The 27,242-nt window shown below is 52.1% G+C and overlaps 1 protein-coding gene across 3 annotated transcripts in view; it reads left to right on the top strand.

Moving 5' to 3' along the window:
* The window catches only part of RNF43 (ring finger protein 43), a 68,188-nt gene that overhangs the window by 20,825 nt on the left and 20,121 nt on the right, over positions 1–27,242 (top strand). For all 3 annotated transcript variants that reach the window (XM_065853429.2, XM_071816884.1, XM_065853430.2), the window contains one exon: positions 26,929–27,051. In XM_065853429.2, coding sequence (XP_065709501.1) covers positions 26,929–27,051 — 123 coding nt within the window. The remainder of the gene's footprint in view (positions 1–26,928; positions 27,052–27,242) is intronic.

Here is a 27,242-nt window from a genome sequence, read left to right as displayed (position 1 = left end):
TCCACCATGTTTTAACAAGATGAGCATCAGTCCATCTATTTCCCCTTCATTTCGGTAATTGCCTTCTCTAGTGTCTGATTTCCTCTGCTCTTCTGTTCATTTATTGCAAGAACTTGGTGTATGGCCCACATGCACAGAGCCCTCACTTAATCATATTATCATCTCAGGTCATTCATTAACAGTTCCTCAGAGCATCAAATGGAAAAAAAAGCACTAATTTCTCTGGACTCTCTCCCCGAAGACACAACCTGTGTCAACAGAGATGTCTAGAAATGTTACATCGCCAAACACTGAGGAGAGGCCAATGGTACCTGGGGTGGGTTAGAAGGGGGTGGTCAGTAGGTCAGAGAGGTTCTCCTGCCCCTCTGCTCTGCCCTGGGGAGACCACACCTGGAATATTGTGTCCAGTTGTGGCCCCTCAGATCCAGAAGGACAGGGAACTGCTGGAGAGAGTCCAGCGCAGCCACCAAGATGCTGAAGGGAGTGGAGCATCTCCCGTGTGAGGAAAGGCTGAGGGAGCTGGGGCCCTGGAGCTGGAGAAGAGGAGACTGAGGGGGGACTCATTCATGTTTACAGGTATATAAAGGGTGAGTGTCAGGAGGATGGAGCCAGGCTCTTCTCGGTGACAACCAGTGACAGGACAAGGGGCAATGGGTGCAAACTGGAACACAGGAGGTTCCACTTGAATATGAGAAGAAACTTGTTCCTGGTGAGGGTGTCAGAGCCTGGCCCAGGCTGCCCAGGGAGGCTGTGGAGTCTCCTTCTCTGCAGACATTCAAACCCGCCTGGACACCTTCCTGTGGAACCTCAGCTGGGTGTTCCTGCTCCATGAGGGGATTGCACTGGATGAGCTTTCCAGGGCCCTTCAACCCCTGACACTCTGGGATGCTGTGATTCTTTCACTGAAAACATTTAGCCCCCCAAAAAAATTCAGTCCAAGTGTTATAAACTCAGTGTTTGCCGCTCCTCTGGCTTAATGCAGAGCAACATAGGGGAAAAAAGAGTTTTCAGTATATATAAGATACAAACCGGAAAGGAATTTATGACTAAAATGCAATAATTAGAGTTCTACATTAAACAAACTAGGAAGCAGTTTTGCCGCTTGAAGCCAGATGTGATACGCTCTCCTAAGATCGGCTCAGCCAGTACCCAGCTTTGTTGTGCATCCTCGGAGCTCACCGTCCTGATGTGCCTATCACGATAAACCAGCTCCATCGCCGCGGTGCGACCCCGTCGCAAAGCGAGGGGACAGCTGCTTTGCAATCCCACACCAACGCGATGTACTTTTGCCCGCTATCAACTAGAAGGTCAGGATCAAATGAGAAACCGAGGTTGTAAATTCAGATAACTGAACAAAAGTCAAGTTGATAATGCCTTTTCTCTTTATTATTGCCTGCTAAAACCGTTCCAGTCTTACTTGGACAGTGCTCAGTCAGTGTTTATATGGACATAACACTGTCTGGAGCCGAGCAAATCCAGATTATTGTGTTGCATCTTCGCTGTTGCATGGTGCCCAGCGACCTCGCAAACGTGCAGAGGAGGGAGCTGAACGGGAAGGAGCTGAGGCCAACGGGGAGCGATGGTGCTGCAGCTCCTGCAGAGATAGCGTGATAACCCGGCCTTGCTAAACCACCTGATCGGTTTAATTATTGGACTTCAAAGCCTGGAGCCAGATTTAAAGGAAGTATGAAAGCCTGAGTCAAGAGTTTAATTCCATGTAAGTTGTTTATTAGTGTGTTAGATAGCGCTGAGCCTTTTCCATCGGCGCACGAGCAGCGTGGGTACCTGCCCTCAGAAATGGTTTGGTTTGTCACCATTTCCCTCCAGGTCAGAATTTTTTGTGTAGAAGAGTGAATTGCTTTGCTGGCTTTAAAAGCATAATTTTCTTACATTTATGGGAGATTGTGAAGTCAAAGGTGTCTTTACCTACAAGTGAAAAATAAGAGATTTGCGACAATGTTTATTTCTTCAGAGAATCCAGTTCATGCTGCTAAACTTGGTTCCTCCAAAATGTTGTCTTCCGTGCAGATGACTTTTATGTATAATATGGTAGATGCTTCAAGGTAGGAGAAAAAGCCCAGTGGAAACAGATCAAGGTGGGTTTGTCCTCCCAGACCCCAGCAGTGAGTGGCTTTGGGGCCACCTGAGCTGGAGGTGACAGTCAGGACACTTGGGTGTGAGCCAGCACGGATCTTGCCCACACGGCTTTCTGGATCTTCTACACCTCCACATCATCTTTTGTCAGGGAATGTAGCTCTGGGGCTGTGAAAAGAACGTTTTTTGTTCACTTTCAACCTCTTACTTGGCAGTGGTTTGATCCTTGCGTTCCAAAGAGCAGTGAACTCTATATTATTTACAATATTCACAATTTTACAAGACTCTGTCCTCTTCTCAGTGGAGCATCCTAGACTCGATTTACACACAACCTATTCCGCACCTTGTTGCTACCCGTCTACGTTTGCTACCTATGTATTTTTTACATTTTTTCATTTTGAGGTAGAGTGGCCATTACCAAATGCACTGTGTATCATGGACAGTATTCCCATGTCCCCGTTCCTATCCCTTCCAGAAAAAAAGTATATATACAGTGAACACAAATACTGCGATGCTTTCAGAAAATGTTCCGGAATTATTCCAGGATCTTCTCTGAGTTGAATTATCTGAGTCAAGCCTATCATTTTGTCCTTACAATCAGAATGATTGTTTCCCAGGCACGTCACTTTCACAGAATCACAGAATCCCAGAGTGTCAGGGGTTGGAGGGCCCTGGAAAGCTCATCCAGTGCAATCCCCCATGGAGCAGGAACACCCAGCTGAGGTTCCACAGGAAGGGGTCCAGGCGGGTTTGAATGTCTGCAGAGAAGGAGACTCCACAACCTCCCTGGGCAGCCTGGGCCAGGCTCTGACACCCTCACCGGGAACAAGTTTCTTCTCATATTTAAGTGGAACCTCCTGTGTTCCAGTTTGCACCCATTGCCCCTTGTCATGTCACTGGTTGTCACTGAGAAGAGCCTGGCTCCATCCTCCTGACACTGCCCCTTTCCATATTGATCCCCAGGAATGAGTCCCCCCTCAGTCTCCTCTTCTCCAGCTCCAGAGCCCCAGCTCCCTCAGCCTTTCCTCACACGGGAGATGCTCCACTCTCTTAATTTCACCTGTCGGTTTATCACAAGCGTTCAAGCTGCAGTTCCACGTACAGCACATCCCAACGGGTGGCTGCTTGTTGCTGGAAGGAAGAAAACTTGCTTCTCTCTATTCCCTTCCTCCTTACTGCTTTGCCCTGCTTCTACTTTCCATGTCTCAACTCTTCCCTCACTTCCTCTGGCTCCAGTGCTCATGAAACCCTTTCCCAAACCTGTCCAACTCTGCAGAAAACGCTCAACTTTATTTGCTAGGTTCATTTTTTGATGTTTCCATACGTGAAATGAGCCCAGGGAGAAGCCAAGGCCTGTGAGTGCTGGGGAACGTGTGGCCGGGAGGAGCTGGGAGCCGTTGGCATCTCATTGCTCATTAAACCATGCGCTGGGCAGCCCGAGACCCTTGGTGCGAGTCCTCACAATCAGCTTGAGATCTGATAATCCAAAAAAATAAAATAATATTGTTTCATCTGCAAATTTTTTCACCTCATTAATTTCCCCTTTCCCGAGTAATTTATGAACACGCTGAAACGCCCAGCAGGGGAACTTCCTGGCTTCTCGGTAGTGAACCATGATGGAAACAATTCATTTCACTTGTTTGGCAAATTTTTGGAGTGCATCTTTCATTCTTTATGCTCTTTGTTAGCCACAGAAACTCGCTACCAGGCTTCCTGCTCCGATGTGTTGAAAACAGCCGGATTGTTTGTGCGGGAGCTCCTGGCACGTTCTCCTCTGGCCGGTGTCTGCTCGCCGGGGTCAGTCTGCTCTGCTCCATCCTTGGGACGCAAGTTCAGCTTTCAGAGCTGCCTTTTCCTCCCGCTCTTCTCCTCTCCTGTGCTGTTCACCGCTGGGCTCCCTTGCTCCATGGTGTAACAACTTCTCTCCTGTGCTGTTCACCGCTAGGCTCCCTTGCTCCACGGTGTAACTTTACCCTGAGCCTCTAGCAGGAGATCTCGGAACAATTGCTGTATCACCCAGAAACACCCTTCTCATTTGCTTTCTAAAATGTCTAACTACTTTCTTTATTCTTAGAATTTTGTATGGTTTGAGGGTGGTGTTGTTTTCTTTTAATTTTCCTTTCCTATGAAGAGGGGAATTTTAATATTTCGTGGTCACTCTTATGGAAATAATCTGTCTTAAACCAGAAACCCCGTGTGCTATGTGGGATTGCATCTGCTTTGGAGGTTTCTCCAAATTGCTCCAGAAAGAGGTCAATAAAGACCCCTAAAGCTGCATTTTGGTCAGGTCTCAGTGCCACACGTGCCCTGTCTCTGTAGTGATGGTTGAAGTCACCCATTAACACTGTGCTTTTCCACTTTGCAACCTTCCTAAATTCCCTCAACTTTTCCTGGTTTCTGGCATCACCACAGATCGGTTGGCAGCTTTAATACTTTTTTTTCCATGTGGAGATGGAATTTAAACCTATGGATTTTTTGAACTTTTTCATATACTTAAATCTATTTATTAGTTGACTTTTTTATTATTTTATTTTCTTTACTATATAGCAACAGTCCCATATTATTACAGTTGACTCTATTATTCCTCTATGTCTAGTGTTAGAGCACCCTCTGTATTAACTTCATTACCTTGAATTTCCCAGGTACTTATTACGTTAAAATTCTGATTTAAAAGTAGGCATTTTGTTTTACCCATCTTAACTTCAGCCTTGGATTTTGTGTTTGCAAGCTATAAATATTTATATATATACACACAGATGCCTATATCTGTACATATATCTACATAGACATATATAGGCACACATACATATATATAGACACACATATAAGACATACACTTATTAATAACATAGCATTCTTGCATGGTGGGTATCAGTGCAAAATCCCATTTTTCAGGTGCAGGAATGAAGAGACAAATTTTACACCCAGATTCCAGGTGTGAATGCGTGAAGCCCGACATACACGATTCGGTTTGGAATCTAGAAGGGGGTGCTGTGTGCTGCTGGAGGGGGTGTCCGGCCCGCTGCTCAGAGCCGCTGGAGGCCGAGGCAGAGCCTGGGCCGGGACAGACGGAGGCACCGATCGAACGTCTGCAGAACTTAATCTCTGCAAATGTTAATAAAAGTATTAGGCAGGCAACATGTTTCCTCTTGTTTTGTTATGGTTGAATTTCGCATGCAGACAGCATGCCATGATCCTCGCTTTCCCTCGCCATCCCTCACACAGCAGCTTTCCCAAGCCTGGGGCACCGCAGGCTCTGACTCATTTACTTAATATTCCTCTAATGAAACTGCCCAGAGCTCTGGACCTTTTCTCCTCCAAAACAATCTTTCTCCTCCCTATTTTTCCACACCCTACGCTTTCTTCTCGCCTCCTGTCACATTCCTAATCAGACTTTTGCTGGGCTTTTCTTGAGCCGACCTTCCCTCCCTGCCCCTCCAGTCCTGCCCCAGCCCCACTGTGTCCCGCCAGCCCGGCTGAGCAGACGGGCTTGCACGGCCAGGCTGCCGGGGTGGGACGGCCATGAAAGACACCAAATGGCCTTTGTAGTGAAGCCAGGACAGCGAGGAACAGGCAGGAGCGTTTCTTCAGCCATAGCGCGATGGGGACAGGGGGACGGCCATCGTGATCTCCCCACCTTGGCTTTCCAGTAGGATACATAGGAGGATGAAGCTGCACTTGTTTATGGGGCTTCTTTGGCAGAGGACAGTGCAGGGAGCTGGAGCCAGCACGGGGTGATACTTGCACAAAAGACTGGGGGCAGTTTTGGGCCCCTCATACCAGGAAAGGCCTTGAGGTGCTGGAGCGAGTTGAGAGAAGGGAACGGAGCTGGTGAGGGGCTGGAGCACAAGTGTGATGGGAGCGGCTGAGGGACCTGGGGGGTTCAGCTGGAGAACAGGAGCTGAGGGGAGACCTTCTGATCTCTGAACTGCCTGAAAGGAGCTTGGAGCCAGGGGGGTCGGGCTCTGCTCCCCAGGAACAAGCGCCAGGAGCAGAGGAAACGGCCTCAAGTTGCGCCAGGGGAGGTTGAGGTTGGATGTGGGGAACAATTTCTTCCCCAAAGGGCCGTGGGGCATTGGAACAGGCTGCCCAGGGCAGTGCTGGAGTCACCATCCCTGGAGGGCTGGACAGACGGACGTGAGGTTCTCAGGACATGGGACAGTGCCATGGGTGGGTTATGGTTGGATTTGACGATCTTGAGGGGCTTTTCCAACCGAAATGATTCTGTCATTCTAAATCCCTCCAGGGCTGTCCGTGGTTCCATGGTGGGCGGGAGGGCACTGGGAGCAGCAGAGCCCCAACCCAGGGGGCTGCCACCAAAAATAACCAGAGCAGCTGTGGAAACTCTCACCCAGCTTTGTAAGGACCACATTAACACCTGAAATCCCCAAGTGACAAGGGGGTAAATGGAACCATAGACCTTCAGCATACCTTCCATTGCAATGCTGGGGTCCAGAAATGGAGTTTCAGCTCCTTCCCAGCGTTGCTTTCTCCTTGCTCACAGACTGGTACTGACCATTGTGACCAGAAAAACAGCTGGGATGCAGCTATTAGTTTATATTTAATATATAGATATTATTATTTCAGCTAGTAGCGCTGCACAAGACACTGCAAAACCCAATAGCAAAGCTGTGCGGTGGGAGTAGAGGGAGAAATAAAATATGTTACAGGGGTGACCAGTGCACCCATGGGTTTTCCTGGCTGTGGGGCACAAACGGTGCTGGACGAGGTGTGATGTAGTTGGATCACTCAGGACAGCATATCTGCCTCGAGAGCTGCTGGTGGATAGTGAATATGTACTGGTGGTGTTACATTAATCGCGATGCAGGTCAGTAGAAACCTTCAAAGGGGAAATTTCTTAAAGATCTCTGCACTGCTCATGCTTTATTTTATCTGTACAGGTTATTTTACTGAAAGGTCCAGTCTCCTCCGAAGGACTTTGGTGCTTGTTTTTCGGATGGGAAGCAGAGGGGGCTGATCCCGAACAGGGCTGGCTGCCCAGCTCTGCAGACGGCAGCGGCCGTTGTGAAGAATCCAGGGACGAAGCTGCTGCTTCATAGGGCCGAAAAACACAAAACCGGTGAAACTCAGCTTCTCGAACCCAGTGCTGATTAACAACATACTTGGTCCTGAGGAGCATGTTCTGCCTGGTTTGCAAAACTCTGCTGCTTTATGATCCTCAGGATTTCTTTTAATTAACGTTGATTTAGACAGTCACGGATGATTCGGTGGCATCTGCAGAATCACTGCACCCAGTGCTTGCTGTGAGCGGCAGAGCGATTGGATGGGTTATTGATACTGAATAGGTGGGTGGCCGTCCCTAACGGGGTTTTGTGGTCAGGGGATGGAGGATTTCTGCCTCCTGAGCAGCACCAGGAGGATGCACAGGGGCGGTTGAGCGGGAGAACAGGATTTATTTGGGGGTTGATGATCCAGCTGGCGAAGGGCACATGGGGGCGGGGAGGGAGGATGGGGCAGGAGGGCTGGGAGACGCTGGGACGAGATTTCCCTCCGCGGATGGGGATTATCGGGGTGAGAGGACTCGCTCCATCCAGGGGTGCAAACCGGAGGAATGAAGCCATTTTCCATGCACGGTGCGGCAACTACGAGGCTGTTAACAAGCGCCGGGCTGGCGAGGCGAGGGCTGGCGTGTGTTGTTGTCGGCGCTGCACACACAGAGCTCTCCTGGGCTCGGGCAGCCTGTACAGACAGGCCTGCGCTCCTCAAAGACGAGGGATCGGATTCTTGCCCTCCGGGGGTTTCCAGCTAGCTCGCAGTTCAGAGGAGCCCTTTTCTTTCTCCTGCTGTTCACGCCCTGCAAAGAATTTTCTATCAACAAAAGAAATTGTTTTATAATCAACTCGATGTTCAGCCCCAGTCCTGGGGTATGAAAGGGGGTTAGAAGGGAAATGGAGGCTGGAAGCTGGGGGAGCAGGGGACGGCAGCTGGTGGCACAGCCCTCCCGCGACAGGGCAGATGAATTTGGGGGCACTCAAAAGTCAATGGAGCTTTGGGTGCAGCTGCAGGAGTGGGAGTAATTAGACAAAATACTAGAAGAGGAGCAGCTCCTAAAAGAAAGGAGCGGGGGGATCCCTGGTATGTGCTCTGGTAGGCTGAGAATACTCATACTCCACAGCTTCTGGGACTGGACTTGAATGTCTCTGTTGGGTGCTCCATCACGTGAAGATCCTTGAAATTTTGGTTGTAGCTTGAGCTGGACCTCAGAGTCAATAAGTCCATGTCAAACCCAGAAGGATTTTCTCTGAGTACAGTTGGTCACCGCTCCAGGGATCTAGTTGTACTGTACTTGATGGCAGCCCTGTCATGAATCTTCTTTTCCACGCAGAACTGCAGCAGTAGGATGTCAAGAGAGCCTGGGGAGGTCTCAGCAACATCAGGTTCGGGAGGGAGGGAGGGAGGGAGGGAGGGAGGGAGGAAGGAAGGAAGGAAGGAAGGAAGGAAGGAAGGAAGGAAGGAAGGAAGGAAGGAAGGAAGGAAGGAAGGAAGGAAGGAAGGAAGGAAGGAAGGAAGGAGGGAAGGAGGGAAGGAGGGAAGGAGGGAAGGAAGGAGGGAAGGAAGGAGGGAAGGAAGGAGGGAAGGAGGGAAGGAGGGAAGGAAGGAAGGAAGGAAGGAAGGAAGGAAGGAAGGAAGGAAGGAAGGAAGGAAGGAAGGAAGGAAGGAAGGAAGGAAGGAAGGAAGGAAGGAAGGAAGGAAGGAAGTCTTCTTGAAGAAAACACATACAATGGGTTTTGCAGTGCACGGTTTTCAGAGCTGCAGCATGTAGATGTGGGTGACCAACAAATTTCAGTCTGTCCGTGCCGGTGGAGGTGCTGGGGAGTGCTGATGGCACCCAGCTGGGGCGATCAGACGTCATTCCTGTCCCCAGGAGCCTGAAACATGTGGGGTCAGCGTGCAGGCTCCACCAGCTCTGCCACAGCTGCCACCAGCATCTCCTGGAGCAGCTATCCTGCTGCCATCACCCTTGCAAATGGTTTATGGAGATAGAGGAATTGCCATTTTCATCACAGAGAGATGCCCTGTGGTCTCCTTTTAAGCGATGGGAATATTAAATGCTTCCAAATCCTACTTCTACTATTTCTGTGTGTATTACAGACTCATTTTGTTCTCTGGGTCTCATAGTCTTACCATGAAGCCAGTCACTGTTGGTCATGTCTTTGCCCTTTCAGGCTGTGATTACATGTACATTTTCAGCCTCTTCAAGCAAAAATTTCTCAAAGCTCAGAAAAAAGCGGGGCTCAGATGGCCCCGCGGCTGTTTCAGGATACGCGCAGGCAGGACGGTGGGCAGGTTGCTGAGGAACATCAGCAGAAGGACGGAGCTCCAGGTGGAGGCACAGCCACCGCTTCAGGACACATGAGGTGGCAACCTCAGGCTGGGCAGAAGAAGTATTTTAAGTTATCTGATCATATTTCAGGTTTTTGTAAAGCAGCCGTTGTTCCCCTTTGCAGTACGAGTGTCCTTGCCTGGGTCTGCGGTGGTGGAGTCAATATTTTTTAGAGAAAGCCGGAAACGTGGGCTCAGGAGCTGGACGCGGTTACCCAGCTGGTTTTCTTGGCTTCCACAAAGGTGTCCAGAAGCTGGCGAGTGTGGAAAGGAAGCTTTTCGTACTTACGAAAGGCGGTTTTTAAATGTCAAAGTTGAAAGCACTTTTCCTTAGCAAAAGAATCACCACCACGCCATCCAGAACCAGCTGGGCACGCAACCGTCTGGGTGATTGGGCTGACTCCACAGCATTCTGTAGGAGATTTTTAGGGTCTTGGTGTTGTATCTCCTGGCCAGGAGTGAACAACACAACAGCCTTTGAGCTGTTTGTGTCAGAATTGTTTGCTCACTTGTTTTTTAAAACGACTGTATCCCCGTAATTGGAGGGATTGCCACATCACGGTGCTCTGGAAGTGTCCTTTGGCACTTGATCTACAGCAGCTGAATAGCGATGGGGTCAGTGGCCAGATGGCCACCAGAGCAGGAAACTGGATGACAAGGAGAATAAATTTCATGGAGCTGGAGTGTCTGACAGCGCCAGAAGCTGCGAGGACGGATCAGCCTCTGGAATGCAACCCATGGAGAGGCCTCTCCATGGTTGCCCAGACAGTGGTGATGGGAGCAAACGGTGCGTGGATTCGTACCCCTCCCCGTGTGCCCCTGCGGGAGCAGGAGCATCGTATCGCCCACTGAAATGATGATTTTTGCTGGGGATGGAAGCAATGATTGATCCAGTTGTACAGAAGTGGCATCTCCGCAGGTTTCCAAAGGATGAGACCCAGCTGTCCTTGGGCAGATCTCTGGGAGAAGCAGCGTTTGGAATTCCCCAGCCCCCGGTAGCCGTGGTGATTGATGCAAGCTGTGAGATGGTAGGATTGGTAAACGAGGAGTACAGTTGGGGCAGTGGGGCTGCCCGCGTGCCGAGGGTGCCGGTGATTACCGCTGCCATTCCGTGGGTGCCGGCGGCACGGCCGGCGCTTCGCACAGACGAGGACTTGACCAGAGACACGGGAAGAAAGCTCAGGCCAAGGAGAGCGGGAGGGAGAGGCGGTGCGCTCCCCGCCTTGGTTCGATCACTTCCAGATGATTTTCATGGTGTTAGAGGAGGATTTGAATGCTCCTCCAGGAAAAGTGCCACCCCCACTACTCCACAACAGTTTGTCCAAGTTGACCTCAGTGGTTTTCTGCCAAAAACACCTGTGAACAATAATGACTTGTTAATGATTTATCCCTGCATTCTCAAGTGCTGCACTGATTCCTTGTGCAACAGAAACCATCGAAGCAGCGCTCTGCAGGCTTTAAGGTTTTGGCTACAGTGGCTTTTTGTCCTTAAACAGTGACAGGGATGCAGATTGTGTGAGGAAACCAAGGGCTCAGCATATCAAGCAGAGGAAATGCACGTTGTTCAGAGTAATGCTAGGATGGATCAGTGGGAAATCCACTGAAATCCTGTATCCAAACCAGCGCGGTCAGCAGGACAAGGGCAGTGATCCTTCCCCTGTGCTCTGCACTGGGGAGGCCACACCTGGAGCATTGTGTTCAGTTCTGGGCCCCTCAGGTCAGGAAAGAGATTGAAGTGCTGGAGCGGGTCCAGAGAAGAGCAACAAGACTGGGGAAGGGACTGGAACACAAGCCCTATGGGGAGAGGCTGAGGGAGCTGGGCTTGTTCAGTCTGGAGAAGAGGAGGCTTAGAGGTGAGCTCAGCACTCTCTAGAATGACCTGAAGGGCAGTTCTAGCCAGGGGGGATTGGGCTCTTCTCCCAGGCAGTCAGCAATAGGACAAGGGGGCATGGGCTTCAACTCTGCCAGGGGAAATTGAGGCTGGAGATGAGAAAGCAATTCTGTGCAGAGAGAGTGGTCAGCATTGGAATGGCTGCCCAGGGAGGTGCTGGACTCACCGGCCCTGGAGGTTTGTAAGCTGAGATTGGCCATGGCACTTAGTGCCATGATCTGGTCAATGGACTGGAGTTGGACCAAGGGTTGGACTGGATGATCTCTGAGGTCTTTTCCAACCCAGTCCATGCTGTGATTCTGTGATTCTGTGAATTGTACCAGTGGAGAAAATAACTGAGCCTAACGAAGGACTGTCCCTTCCCGAGGCTGCAGACGGTCGTGAACAGATGCTTTGGCAGTTCCCATGTGGTGACGCCAAGGCCAACAAGGCACAGCTGTGTGCGGTCTGCTTTCTGCAAAGAGAGCTGCGAGTTCCCGTTGTGTGGACCCAGCGCAGCTCTGGGGACGGGAGCTGTGAGCACAAGCTCCCTCCGTACTCGGGCGATGGGCACCTGCCGTGTTCACAGGCCAGAATTATGGAGTATGGAGTCTTCTGGCATGGAGGGAGGAGACACACCATTAAAAACCTGTTCCCTGTGCTTCCAGCAGGGCTGTGTAACGAACCCCTGATCAGACGTCCCGCCTTGGTGAGGGGGAGCACAGCAAGATGAAAAGCGGCAGATACAGAGGGAGAATCTGTGATTGCAACAACCGTCTCCACCCTTCAGAACCAGAAAAGGCAATTGATTCCAGGAACCAGAATCTGTGTGAGTCAACTCAAGTTGTAGATGGCTGATTTTGCACGGCATAGCAAAGTTTTATCACTGAGCAGCCGTATCAGGAGCTCTAGACAGTGTTAGACCCTCTTTTCCAGTGGTCTTGGGCAGGGACCAGTGTCATTGTTAAGAAAAAAGTGGAAAAAGGCAGAATTAGCAGGTGTCAGGCTGGCAGCTTTATTGAGTCTCCTAATCTGCAATAACCAGAGATGAGAGTAAGCAGGAGGGCTTTTCTCCTTTCTGAACCCTTCAGTCCTAAGTAGTGTAACGCCAGATGACCTCGTTATCCTAGCACCATCCTCCTTTTGGATCTCGGGACCCTCTCAAGGAGACGCGGGTTGGTGAGAGTCGGATCCTCCGGTGAAGGCGATGTCGCAACTAACCTACTTTCACTGCTTGTGAGCGGCTCCCTTCCCGTTCTGCACAGTGAAAAGAAGCTGTTAGAGCTCAGTCGCTCGGTACCAGTTTAAAGTAACGTTTGTCCAAATTTCTGGGTGGTCTCAAGTAAAGACAGTGTGTATGTAATCATTCACTTGATCGCATTCTGTCGAACGGGGAAGTTATTGCCCTTTCTGCTCCATGTGTCCTTGGTCCTGCGTATTTGCAGCTCCGTGCTGCTCTGAGCGCTGCAGCAGCGGTGGCTGAAAACGGAAATGTCTTCACCTTTTTGGCCTCGGCCCCCTGAGTGCTGGGCCAAGAGCTGTGTCATCCTCGTCCCTAAGAACCTCCGCGTGGAGACGTGCCCTTTGGTGATGAATGTGGAGTCTTCAGATGCTCCCAACAGGCTGAAACTAAGGGGAAGAGTTTTGTGCTCCGTGCCAGCACAGCTCTGAACGTCTGTGGTACCTTCAGTTGCCGAATCCCCAGGATGCAAAGTCAGTTACGTGCAGCAAGGCTGGTGACAGTCAGAGGTGCATCTGTGAACTAACAGAGATCACCCTTGGGAGCGTCTGGGAGAGCATCTACAGTCCAAAAACATAGTTCTTGACTTTGCTGAAAGCCTTTGTGGAGATCATCTGCAGAGGATGGTGTGGAAGAAACTGTAAACGGGTGAAAGGGAATGAGGTGTTTGTGAAATCCTTCAGACTATTGACCGCTGTGCGCTGGGTACGTCCCCCGGGTCAGAAACTCCCCATCCTGCGGGGTGCTGGACGGTTTGAAGAGTGGAAGTTCGCTCCGTGAGTGACCTGTGCTGGCTGGTGAGACGCGGGTCACAGCCTTACATCGGTTTTGGGTCCAACCCTGTGTGCCTGTGCTGAAACTCTCATTTCTGCTCAGCATCTGCAGCCACCAGTGAAATCCATTTTCAAACCATTCCAACTCTGCTGTTCAAACGTGTGCAGCCTTGTGCAACCACGAGCTGTGTGGCCTTAAAACCAGCACGTGCCTGTACCCGGGAAGGGGGAGGCTGTGCATGAGCCAGGACTGGGACCCAGACACCCCATCTCTGTGTCTCCGGAGCAGCTGATGAGCTCAGCATCCCCAGGAGCCTGGAGCCGCATTCTCGGCATTCCTGCAGCTCCTTAGATGTCGGTGATGTCATCGACAGCAGCCAGGGGATTGCGGATCCCAGAGGGCCTGAACTCATGTCTTAGCAAGTAAGCGTAGGAGGAACCAATTTTTGTAGTGTGCTGCACTGTACTAGCAAGTTGTATTGAATCAAATCACAGCAAATTTATTTGCATCTACATTTCTGTCTCCTGGCAACACTACAACCTCCAACAAGAGAGACACTTCTGTCCTTCACCAGCCACTCTCTCATCTCTACTTAAAATGTTACATCTGAGCAATAAAACAATGGGAAGACGGTATGGTATGTGATTGAAAATAAAGTAATTTATTCCTTTAGCTATTCAGTCCTCACCCTTGTGCCAGGGACCTGCTGACACACATCGTATTTCAAGCACACAAATGGCACCATGCGAAGGCATCAGCCCTTCTCTGGAAATCATCCCTTGGAAACTCCGTGTCAGCCTGCGAAGGGGGCGTTTCGCAGGACAAAATATCGCGTTTCGGGAACAGAGGAGCAAAATTTTAACATCAATTTTTGTTCTTTTATTATCTGGGCTCTTCTACAAAGAGTCCAGCCCAGCTGCAGCCTCCTGGTAGGCATGGGCTGCATCAGTGGATGCTGCTGGTGTGGCTGAGAGTTTGAAACCCCAGGCTGGACTGCAGCAGAGGGTTTTTAACAATGGTCTGGGGATACCTTGAAGCCACGGTAGCTCAGTCTGCAGATGGTCTGCTGAACTGTATTAAATAGCAATTTAAAGCCTGAAGTTCGGTGGCATTGGGGTCTGATGGTCTATGAGGCATGTTTCCACTGAAACGGAGATTTTATTTTTTTTCCTAGCTGTATTTAGGAGTTGTATGTGACAGAAGCTTCCAGGAGCAATGCACAGATTCGCTTCAGCTCTTGCTGAATATCCCCAGGTGTCCGTGGTGCGGGATGGCTGGAGGGACGGGCCCGTCCCCTGCAGCACCTCGGTTTGGATGCAGTTTGCTCTGCAGCCTCAGTGCTGCTCGACCGTGGCTGTTACTCAGCTGTAATTAGAGCAGCTTGCCAGTTCTTGATTTCATCCCTGCGTTCCAACGGGATTTCCAGACTTGGTGCAGTTTGCCCCAGAAAGCCGGGGCTTGTTTTCTAACCCAAATCCAGCCAGACCTTATACCTACACCTGCATTTTTCCAGCTACAAATAACAATGGAAGTGATTTTATCTAATCTCCCACCACCTGGTTTGTTCTTGTCCACACTCTTAGGCATCAGGGTGTTGAAAAGGCTTTTGGCAGGAGTAACTTTAAGCTGTGTAACCACCAGCGTTAGCACAACCACCCAGGCTACGTGTACAGAATGGGGCATGGACGACAGCACCCTCATGCTGGGAGGGACACCCGGGCACCCGGAGCTCGTCGCTCTGTGGTGTCCCCTGATGGGGTCTGGGAGCAAAGCCCTGCGGGGAAGAGCCCACCCCGCACGGACCGTGGGGCACCGGGGGCTTTGGGAGCCTCTCGGGGGTTCCTGTGTCTCTACGTGACTCGGTGGCTGGTCCCCAGGACACCCCACCGGAGCAGATCTGGGCCTTTCCAGCTCCAGCTTCATGATTGAGCACCGAAGGCCCCTCCTCTCCGCCGGCATTTCGGCGCTTTGGAAGGACTCCAGGCCAGCAGTGAAGGGCTCTTTGATAATATCTGACGGGCGGGTAAGAATTTTGGTCAGCAGCCAAGGTACACATTGCCTGTAATCGTTAACTCGGTCTGTAAACAGTTCAAACGGCACTGAAGAGGCCGTCGGTTATTACATTAGCACAAAGCCTTTCATGTCCCCGCGCAGCAGCCGGCCGTGCCGCGCCGGCCCCGCGGAGCTGCGCTCCCCGGCAGGACGGGCCGCGCGGGCCCGGCGCTGAACGGCTGACCTTCAAACCTTCGGCGCTGAAGCAATAACTAAATCATTAGTTTCCTTTTGTTCTGCACCTGGCCGGGGCGGTGGAGCCGGGAGGTTCGGGGGGAGGGGAGCGGGCCGTGCTCCCCGGGGCGCAGCGCCAGCCGGGAAGGCGGCTCCTCTGCCCCGTGCCCATCTCCTGCCTGCAGCTTTTCCCCGTGGGCACAGCCTCGTGTGCAGTCATGACAAAGCCCACGTTTCACTCGCAGCCAGGTGAGGCTTCCCTGTGCCATGGCTGAGGCCTCCAGAAATGGCCACACGGAAGGTTCAGGCCCATGCCAGGGCCCTGCGACCTCCCGGCAATGGTGGAGGCAACGCTGCTGCTGAGCTTCATCTTCAGAAGAGTACGAGAGCTTTCCCCTGTCCATGCCAGCCTTGGGAGAGCCCTGTGGTCTCCTTCCAGGAGCAGTTCAGCCCTCCTGGAGATGTGCGATGCTCCAGAAGAAATTATGGCTTAATCTGCCCCAAGGAGAATTTCCCTGTCACTCTTTGCCCCTCTAGATCCGGTATCGCCTTTCTGGAAGAGCAAGAATGCTCTTTCTGGCATCCACTTCCAAGGATTTTACTTTGAAACCCACTGTAGGAACTTGCTGGTCAAGGGAACGTTGTTCCATTCTCTGCGGTAAAGTGATGTGGGTTTGGGTGAGTCCTTGGCCGGTCACTGCAGAGCTGATTTAGGGTCAGAGCTCTGTCCAGTGAAGGTGCCTGTTACATCACTTTTGGAGACCCCATGTGTCTGTACCACCCTGACCTGGTCCCGAGTGACAGCACAGCTCTGTGCTGTGAGCGGGAGGGTGGCACCGGGCGGCTGCGCTGGCTGCGCCACTCGGGTTTGCCGGTGCTTTGAGCTGTTGCTGCGGGGCTGGACTCGTGTGAGTTTTGTGGAATAGTTTTAACCTCCCAACCACTGTCAGCGCAGTGCAGAAGGTCGTTGTGTAAGAGGGCCTTGGAGTATGGAGATTGCTGGTGGCATTGTCCCCCTGAGTGGGGACAAGTTGAGCCCTCTGAGGGGTGTGAGGAGCAGGTCAGCACGGGCTGGGTGCTGCTCACAGGCTGGATGCTGCTCATGGGTTGGGTGCTGCTCACAGTTTGGGTGCTGCTCACGGGTTGGGTGCTGCTCACAGTTTGGGTGCTGCTCACGGGTTGGGTGCTGCTCACGGGTTAGGTGCTGCTCACGGGTTGGGTGCTGCTCACAGGCTGGATGCTGCTCACAGTTTGGGTGCTGCTCACAGGCTGGATGCTGCTCACGGGTTGGGTGCTGCTCACGGGTTGGGTGCTGCTCACGGGTTAGGTGCTGCTCACGGGTTGGGTGCTGCTCACAGGCTGGATGCTGCTCACAGTTTGGGTGCTGCTCACAGGCTGGATGCTGCTCATGGGTTGGGTGCTGCTCATGGTTTGGGTGCTGCTCACGGGTTGGGTGCTGCTCACGGGTTGGGTGCTGCTCACAGGCTGGATGCTGCTCACAGTTTGGGTGCTGCTCACAGGCTGGATGCTGCTCATGGGTTGGGTGCTGCTCATGGTTTGGGTGCTGCTCACGGGTTGGGTGCTGCTCACGGTTTGGGTGCTGCTCATGGTTTGGGTGCTGCTCACTGTTTGTGTGCTGCTCACAGACTGGGTGCTGCTCACGGGTTGGGTGCTGCTCACGGGTTGGGTGCTGCTCGTGGTTTGGGTGCTGCTCACGTTTTGGGTGCTGCTCACAGGCTGGGTGCTGCTCAGCAGGGTTCGATCCAGACTGCTCACGGCGCTTGGAGGAGCAGGAGCGGGAGCTGTTCCCCATGACATGGGCCAGCTTGCCCTTACTTTCATTTAGTGGTGTGAGTCAGGGCTGACCAGAGAACCTGCCTTTGCCTTTGATATTCCAAAATGAATGTGTGGACCAGAGAGAGAGAGTTTAACCCGACATTGTCATGAAACTTTGACAAAAATGTCCTTGTTGGCCCATATTATCATCATGGTGGCTGTCGTAGAAGTGACACTTCCTTCTGATGTGTGGGACCTCTCTGTCCCTAGGAGAACGAGCTGGCAGAGCTTATGGTAGGACAGTGAGGTGTGTAGTGAGATTTTTTTCTCCAACTCTATGGTCGTGCTTGTGCAATAAGACAAAAAAGATTCAGATTCAGTGATTCACCTAAACTGTCTGATCCTGCGCATGTGATAATCAAATAAACATCCCTTTTGGGGTCTGGCACTTCTCTTTGTTGCTCACCAGCTGTGTAATGAAAAGGAGGAGGAGATGCAGTTATTGATTAGGGACTGATGTGTTGTACCAACCCCTCAGGCACTGATCACCCTTTAGATGGGCCAAAGGTAGTGAAACTCATGAGCGCACGTCAGGGAGCGAGCACAGGACCGTGCTGGCAGCTGGAGATCCTTTGTGTCCTCTCCCCCTCTCCACTGCTCCAGGGACCCGCGTGGCTGTCCCAGCTATTCGCACGTTGAGGTAGGACCTGTGTCTCTCTAAGAATAATGTGTTCGTTATCAGGGAACATGTTTGTCTGTGACTCACATGTGGGTAAGGTGTGTTTGCTGTTATAACAGCTCTTGAAACTTCATGCAGGTCAATTAAAAAGCCCATATCCTGATGGCTGAGCTTCATGCCCAGGAGTCATGGAACCACAGTTTTTCCTCGGGCTCCTTGAAACACCCTGCCATGCTCTTCCTTTTCCAACCAGCCATGTCCATCTTCTTCACAGTTGACATCCAGTTTATCCCCAACCTCATCCCTCCTCATTCTTTCCAGTAGCATCCACAGCACTTTTCAGCTCGGCTGTAGCTGCACGCTGACCGCCTGGCAGCATCTCCTGTACCTTTGGTAGCATTCCCTCCTTCCTGCTGTGAGTAGAGCGACAGCTACGTAGTGGAGTGACCTTGCTGTAAGAGGGGCTTCTGTTGAGCCAATAGAGGAGAAGGATTAAGATAAACTGGGAAGAGCCTCTCTTAGGTAGGAATAAAGATGTTCAGGCAGTGTGAGCCCTGGAGGGGACCTGGGGGGGAGGATCTGGTGACTGGGATGTGCCGGCAGTGCGGCGTGGCTGGCAGGAGCATCCTGGGCTTGTCCTGTGCCACGGGAGCACAGCACTGCCCAGCACTGCAGAGCGAGCCTGCGAAGGGCCCTCAGTGCTTTGGTGACATGGGTGGAACTGAGAAGAACCCATTCCACCCCGGCCATGCAGAGGCCACTGGAGGTTTCCCTGTGACAGTGTCTGTGATCTGATACTCATGGGTGATGCAGTGTGCAGGTTTGGATCTGGCTGTCAGAGCTGGTACATCTCTTCTGGTCCTTCCTGCAGCTGTCCCAGCGCAGGTTCCCCGTCTCCATCTCCTGATAGTCCCCAGCAGAGGATCTTGCCTAGTAATTCTCACAACAAGGTCAGTTTTAGCAGCAAAGATGGGAAGGAGGGTAGCAGAGCACTTCCACTTGCTCTTTTAAAGCCTATGAAGGAATATAAACCTATGAAGGAATATAATCTTTGTAGCTTAAAGCCTCACTGACAGACTTCCAGGAGGGCAGAGTGTATGTGGAGCCAGACCCTGACATCCACACATACAGAAATGTGGATGCTCAGGAGCTCCTGCTGCGGGACACGATGTGGCACAGCTGGGTGAAGCGGCACAGCTGGGTGAAGCGGCACAGCTGGGTGAAGCAGGCAGGCTGGCGGGGAGTGGGCAGCTCTGGAGGACACACAGACACTGCACACATTCCCTCCACATCTCATGTGCAATCCAGGCTGCTCCCATGCTGATATCCACATTTTTGCATGTACCAGCTTTTCGTGGTCTTTTGTTCCATCAATTCTCCGTATTTTTAATGATTTTACGTAGCTCTAACATATCCCGTCCGTACAAAGCTGAAGAGTTCTTGTTCATTTAACCTCTTCTTGTACAGAAATGGCGCCCTGTGTTTCAGATGGAGCGAGCAAGACTTATAATATTCAAGATATTGACACATTGCAACTTCATATGATAGATTTTCTTTTTTAATTGTTATTTTTACAGTGATGCCAGACAATCTGTTTGCCCTGTGACTGCTTTGGGTGGTGTAACAACCGTTTCCATAAAACACCCTACAATCAAACCAAGATCTTTCTGTTCGTTAACAACTAACCCAGAGCTCATCCCTGTGTGAAACAGCTAGATATATTTTGCTGTATTTGCAGTTTTGACATCTTTCATCAGTCCATCCATGAGATCCCTTTGCAGCCAGTTTCAATATTTACCAACTTGAATATTTATGTGTTGTTGAAAAACTCGACCACTTCGCCATTCCTTTCCTTTTCCAAAGCCTTTGTGAACATTCGGACAGCACAATTTACTTCTGGGACTGTCCTGGTAAGCTCACTCTGTCGGAAAAGCTGCCCTGCTTTTCTCTCTCAGTTCTGGAGGTGCCCCTGGTAGGATGGTGTGACAGTTTGCCATCTTCTGTAGCCTTGACCTTGTAGAGCAGGAGAGGAGATCCCTGTGTGCGGCATTAACCTGGACCCCCATGCTCGCCGGTCGCCTCCAGGAGCCCCGGGCTCCGTGAGCATCACCCGCCTGTTCCAAAGCGCCGTTAGTTCTTCCCTTCTCTTCCTTACGCTGTTTCCTACCAGTTTCTTTGGCCAGGATTGTTGCTCGGCATTGCTCTCAACTTCCTCTAATTCAGCTTGGTATTTGCTACCTGCAGTTCTGGGGTTGTGGTCAATACAGTGATGAGTGACATGTTGGTGTTAACAGTTCACTGGTTTAGTCCATGAGTTTTCTAGAGCCCTTTGGTGAACACTCATCATGTTCTCCCCCTCTCTTTTCCATGCCAGCCTTACTGATTGGTTATAAAATTTTTACTGCCACTTCAAATCAAATCCGTCCTTTTGCCTCGTTCCCCATGAAGGAAGCATGTGAAGTACTTACAGGGAAACTGAGGCTGTTGGGACTTTGCTTCTCCCAGTCTTTTTTCAGCCCTTGTCCCTCAAGACTCTTGTGAACAGAAAGGGGAGCAGATAGGTTTAAATGATTCTTGGACAAAAAAAACCAAATAATCTCTATTCCGTGGGCATAGTTGAAGTAGTGAGAAAGAACAGTCCTAGACTGTGGCAAAACCAATTCAGTTCAGGCGTCAGAAAACCCTTCCCGGTGTGGCCCCACGGCGGGTGAGCAGTCCCCATTTCGGAGGTCTTGAAAACAGGTTGAGCGAGTGTCTCTGAGGAATGTTTTAGGTCTGGCTGATCCTGCCTTCGGGCAGCGAAGTGGCCTCGATGACCTCTCAGGGTCATTTGTATATTTTTTTTCCTACTGTTTTATAAATGAAGCCCCCAAGTGAGGATTGAGCAGATCCCTGTGCCCGGCGGTATCTGGGGCCTTCCCATGTCCCCAGGGTTTCTGCAGGGGAACTCCTGGCTGCTCGGTACCTCCCGTGAGTGGTGTGAAGATAGCGGGTCTAGTGGGAATAAAGCGGGAAAGATGGCAGGGATAAGTCAGAAAAGAAATGCAATATTTTAGCAGAGAATGGAAAAGACAGAAAAGGAGATGCCATAGGATAAGAAAATGGAAAAAAAAAAAAAGAAAGAATAAAGTGGTAGCAAGAACATAGGGATGCAGAGGTCTTTGTGTCCCATTGGAGGGGTGACAGGAGGGATGGGTGACAGGGACAGGTGGAGTGACAAAGCCAGGCGGTTCACAGGTCTGGCCGGCTGTGTCATACCGGCGGTGCCAGGGCTGGGACATGGGCAGAGCTGGCAGGGCTGAGTCTCCCAGGATCAGGCCCAAACCGTGGCAGCGAACCAGCTCATCCCAGCCCCAGCAGAGCCAGGGGTCCCGTCCAGGCAGAGGGTCTGGCAGAGCAGGAGGCTGAGCAGGGACGCCCCAGCAGCACCGCAGGACCCAGGAGCTCTGCAGCCAGGGCCACCTCTTGGGCCAGGAGTCCTCTGCGTTGGGCAATCTCAGAATATTTGGTTTTCCACGTCAGCCTTAGATCATCTTTCAAGTCTAACTCTTGTCCCATGAGCATGATGTGCAGCCCTGATCGCACGTTCATAATGCCAAGAAGTGTGGCTGTAGGATGGGGGCAGTTAGAACCAGGTCTTGCTGCTTTGCTGCTACTTGAGGAATTGTCCACATAGCACCGAACAGGAGGAGCAGGCAGTAGGAAGAGAGGGAAGAGGTGGCCCCGAGCAGAGATGAGAGGAACACGTTGCTTGGGTGAGACCTTCTGATCCCTGAACTGCCTGAAAGGAGCTTGGAGCCAGGGGGGTCGGGCTCTGCTCCCCAGGAACAAGCGCCAGGAGCAGAGGAAACGGCCTCAAGTTGCGCCAGGGGAGGTTGAGGTTGGGTCTGGGGAACAATTTCTTCCCCAAAGGGCTGTGGGGCATTGGAACAGGCTGCCCAGGGCAGTGCTGGAGTCACCATCCCTGGAGGGTTGGACAGACGGACATGAGGTTCTCAGGACATGGGGCAGTGCCAGGGCTGGGTTATGGTTGGACTCAATGATCTTGAGGATCTTTTCCAACCAAAATGATTCCCTGATTCTATGATGTGCGCCCCTTGCACAAAGAAGGATCCCCCTGAGTCAGCTTGTACAGAGGGCTGAGGAAGCCTCCAGAGGTAATTAGTGCCTGATGAGGGACTCATTAGAGAATAACGTGGGGGTTCTAGGCTGCCCCAGCTCCACGGGCCTGAGGAAGGGTCAGGGCTGGCAGGATCCTGCATGGCTGCTGCTCCCCCAGCTCCTGCTGTGCCCTTGGTGGGTGCAGCTGTGCCCAACAGTGATGCCCCAGGCCAAGGACCTTTGCTTGGCCAGGGAGCGTGGGTGTCCCACAGGGAAGAGGAAAAGACCTCAGTGCCCAGTCTAAGTAGAAAATCAAAGGGAAGGCTTTGGTGCATTCATCAGCACGTCTCCCCCTGGAGTTACTGCCTGGGTCCCTCCAGGACAGCTGTCAGCATTTGATTAATGTATATGCTCCCCACACTCACTCAGAACTGCAGAAGCTTGGCTTAGCTTGTTGTTCTTATTCCAAGTGTTTATCATTAATCATAGAATTATACAATAGATTTGTAGAATCTGTGAACCACAGAATAGATTAATAGACCCCCCTGGCTCCAAGCTCCTTTCAGGCAGTTCAGAGATCAGAAGGTCTCCCCTCAGCTCCTGTTCTCCAGCTGAACCCCCCAGGTCCCTCAGCCGCTCCCATCACACTTGTGCTCCAGCCCCTCACCAGCTCCGTTCCCTTCTCTCAACTCACTCCAGCACCTCAAGGCCTTTCTTGGCATAAGAGGCCCAAATCTGACCCCAGGATTCAAGGTTTGACCTCACGAGCGCTGAGTCCAAGGGATTGCTGCGATCAGTGATCCTCGGCACAGAGTCTGCTCCATGCTCAGCGTGCAGGACTGTCCCTCAGTCCATGGAGTCTCTGTCCAGGGGGGTCACAGCACCCCAGCCGTGCCCCCCGGGGGCAGACACGCTCGAAGCAGCACCGGGAGGTGAGACTTGCCCAGCGCTGGCCGCCTGGGCTCCTGCAGGCTCCAGAAACAACCCAGCGAAGGCTCCATAACTCTGGCAGGAGGATTATCTCCAAATTATTAGAAGTATCATGAGACGTGCTCTTTGCATTTCCTATTTTGTGTTTTCTTTTTTTGTGTGATTATTAAAATGATAGCTTAACCAAAAGGCAGAGAACTCCCCATCAAGCAGAGTACACAGGTAAGGGCATTGCCTGGTGAAGCCATCAGGATCACGAGCACTTCAGTCCGTGTTGGTCTCCGTGTGTGCAGCACCTGCCATTGCTGCAGTGAAGCTCGGAGTTATTTGGGAGCCATCCCTGAGCGCTCCCAAGTCGTAACAGATTGAATTCCTTCCCCAGAAACCTGAATTCCTAGAGTTTATGGTGCTTGGCTTGGCACAATTGCGCTCTCTCTCTAGCGTCTTTAAGTTTGAAGCCTAAGTTATGTAGCATTTTGTCATTTTCTCTTCTAATATCAGTATGGATTAGAGAGGAAGATCCCCAGAGAAAGATGGATGAGGGAGAGCCCGGCAAAGGCACACAGCAGGTCATCCCTGCTGAGCTGCACTGTGCAGTTTTTGAAGTGTTATTTGTAAAGGTTATGTCCTAGCTCATACTTGTGGTGCCAGCTCAGTCTCCAAGCTCCTGAAGGCTTAGCTGAGGGTCTGGAGTTTGATTTCTTTACGCCCTTGTGACTGTGGGTATTACCCACCTCAAAATCTGGGCAATCTGCAGCAAACGTCTGCGGCAGTGTTTTTGGTTTGGTTTGGTTTTTAATCCTCACCTTTTTAACTCACTTTCATGGCTTTGTAAGGCATGTTCTTGTTTTGTTGCCCAAGACCAAGTACTACAAGCCGTAGCACTGTGGCTTTGTAGCACCAGGCTTTGCAGTGTTGGGTACTTGTGCGTTCGGAATCGCTGCTGGGATGTGTCACAGCACAGGCTGCACGAAAACACCCCCGTGCCTGCCAGCAGCCTGCCTTGCCCTTTTTCTGGTGGGCAGAATACTTTTCTAGTGTGTATCATGCTTTTTTAGTGGGTAGAACCCTTTTCTCGTGGCTAAGAACCCTTTTCTAGTGGGTAGAACCATGCGATCAAAGAGGCAATCTCTGCAAATTCCCCTCCCAGGCATGGGGGGGCTGCCCGGGGATGGGGGAACTGGAGCCCAGCGGGCCCTGGAGCAGCTTCACCGGAGCCCCCAGCCCCACGGGGGATCAGCTCAGAGCTGGGCCCGGGGGGAAAGATCAGGGGCCTCACGCAGCAACAGCAGCTCCTGCTGCAGCCCCGGGGGGGTCAGTGGGGTGAAAATTGGCATCTCTTGACCCATGGGCTCATGGGCTCTGAGCTGGTGGGAGATGAGAGAAGGGAACGGAGCTGGTGAGGGGCTGGAGCACAAGTGTGATGGGAGCGGCTGAGGGACCTGGGGGGTTCAGCTGGAGAACAGGAGCTGAGGGGAGACCTTCTGATCTCTGAACTGCCTGAAAGGAGCTTGGAGCCAGGGGGCTCGGGCTCTGCTCCCCAGGAACAAGCGCCAGGAGCAGAGGAAACGGCCTCAAGTTGCGCCAGGGGAGGTTGAGGTTGGATGTGGGGAACAATTTCTTCCCCAAAGGGCTGTGGGGCATTGGAACAGGCTGCCCAGGGCAGTGCTGGAGTCACCATCCCTGGAGGGTTGGACAGACGGACATGAGGTTCTCAGGACATGGGGCAGTGCCAGGGGTGGGTTATGGCTGGACTTGATGATCTTGAGGGGCTTTTCTGACCAAAATGATTCTGGGATTCTATGAAAAATCGCCCCAGGTAAGTTGTGCTCTCTTGAGGCACCTGCTCCTGCTGATGAGGAGCCTGAGCAAACTGCTTGAACATTAAAAGCCAACAGCAGCATGTCTGAAATTAGGTGAAATGAGCCCCATTCTCTGTCTCCTCCACAGCTGGATTTCTGCATTAAGCAGCTGGCAGAGAGGAGGAAACCTCATCTGGCTGTTTCCCCAGCCCCTGCCAGCCCCATGCCGAGGGGTGAGCCCATGTCTCTGGGTACCGCAGCTCCATGCTGGGTACACAGCAGCCCACGGATGGGAGCAATGCAGCCTTGCAGCCCTGGGCATGGCCAGGCGTGGATGGAGAGCGAGGAGTGTCCTGGGGCTGCTCTGACCACTCCTGCCCCTGTTTGTAAATCAGTCGGGACAAGAGGCTTTTTTGCATAGTACTGGGGTGTTGTTGCAGGGTTCCTGCAGGTGAGGCAAACCTGGGCATGCTTCTGGAGAACACCAGGTACAAAGCCTGTCCTGATCCTCCTGGTTTGTAACACTGACCTTTCTTGTCTGTTTCCCACACTTCCACACACTGACACAGTAACAAAAGTTCACAGAACCCCAGGCTGGTTGGGCTGCAGGAGCTCTGCAGATCCCCAGCCCAGCCCTGCTCACCCAGGGTCACAGAGCAGATCACACAGGTGGGTCCAGGCGGGTTTGAATGGCTCAGAGAAGGAGACTCCACACCCGCTCTGGGCAGCCTGGGCCAGGCTCTGGCACCTCCCAGCAAACAAGTTTCTGCTCATGTTCACATGGAGCCTCCTGTGTTTCAGTCTGTGCCCGTTGCCCCTCACCCTGGCGTTGGGCACCACTGAACAGAGTCTGGTCCATCCTCTGACACCCACCCTGAGCTATTGATCCCGTTGATCAGATCCTCTCAGCTTCTTTTCTCCAGCTCAACAGCCCCAGCTCTCTCAGTGTCTCCTCATCACAGAGATGCTCCAGACCCCTCAGCATCTCTGTGTCCCTCTGCTGGACTCTCCAGTAATTCCTTGTCCTTCTTGAACTGGGCAGCCCAGAACTGGACACAGTAGTAAGGCTGTCCAACAGCTTTATTACTGACAGGCTTCTCTATACCATAACCTGTGTGCTTCATGCACCACAGTTCAGTTGCAGGGGAGGAAGTGAGCCAGGTTTATTGGGAAGAGCAGGAAGGGCTCATGCAGGATGATGGGGACTCCCAAGAGGGAGCCAGGAGCCAAACTGCACTTTCCTTTCACCTCTCACCATCCAGACAAGACTGTTGTCCATCCACTGCTAGACTGAAAAGTCAGAGGCAATCACAGGCTTTCCAGGCAGGGACCAGAGCTGTGCGTGGTGTGTGTCACGATGGTGAGTTCTGTCCATCCGAGCTCTGTCCTGGCGGCAGGACAGTCACCCGAACCATTGCCGCTGGCAGGAGCGGGCCCCACGGCTCGTGTCCCTTGGGCAGCAGGCTCTGCAGAGCGGGTACCAGACCCACTGCCTCCACCATCCCGTCTCAGCTCCCCTCTGCCAGCTGTTTGCCTCAAGCTAAGGGACATTCCTCCAGACCCCACTGAGGATTTGGTTACTGCGATCTTTTCCTCTCCTTTCTCATTCCTGATACTTCTCTTCCTGCTTTCAGGTTTTTTTCATTCCTTCCTTTGGTTTCTCCTCTGCAAATTTATCATAAAGTGGTTAAATTTGGTGGATGAGAAACAAGAAGTGCCAAATCTTTGAAGGCACCAGAAGTTTGCTGTTGTTGTCCCTCCGCCTTGCCCAGAGTAGCTGGCGAGGAGCAGCTGCCCGAGGCTGTGGGGGACGCCGGCAGCCCCGCACTGCAGGATCTGCGCTGTCAGGATGCTCCAGCCCAGAAACCAGGGGCTGTGGTCTCATGGGCTGCGCTGGCTGTGAATATCTGTGACTGGGACAAAGCCAGACCTGAGTGCAGCCCCGCATAGAAACTCCACCTTCCTCTGGGACGTTTTCTTGGTGAACCAAAACTTTTACCATTATTTGCTCGTTTTGTTTGCGGTGGGCTCGAGCCTCCCTTCGCGGTGCTGAGCCCCAGGGTCTGAGTCTCCCTTTGCTTCTGTCCTGCAGTCCCACCCGCTGTCCCTGTGCAACACCAGCGAGGATGAACACACCGAATCGGGGTTCATCACCATCGTCAAGCTTGAACAGCCGGATCGGGATCCCAACCCCTGCCTGTCGCTGGCTAACAAGGTAGGTGCAAAAGTGCCCCGAGTGTCACCAGCCTGGGAAGTGAAACCCGTGGTGTGGGGAAGAGTAAGAGCAGGAGACAGTAGGGTAGGAAAAGCTGTTGGAAAGTGGAGAAAAGGACAAGGACAGAGCAAGGTTGTTGGCAGAAGGGGTCCTCTGGGAGAGACACTGTGCCAGCCATCCTATAGACCCAC

This window comes from Patagioenas fasciata, chromosome 19, assembly GCF_037038585.1.
Source record: "Patagioenas fasciata isolate bPatFas1 chromosome 19, bPatFas1.hap1, whole genome shotgun sequence".
Classification (NCBI taxonomy): domain Eukaryota; kingdom Metazoa; phylum Chordata; class Aves; order Columbiformes; family Columbidae; genus Patagioenas; species Patagioenas fasciata.
This window is presented reverse-complemented; position numbering and strand designations above follow the sequence as displayed.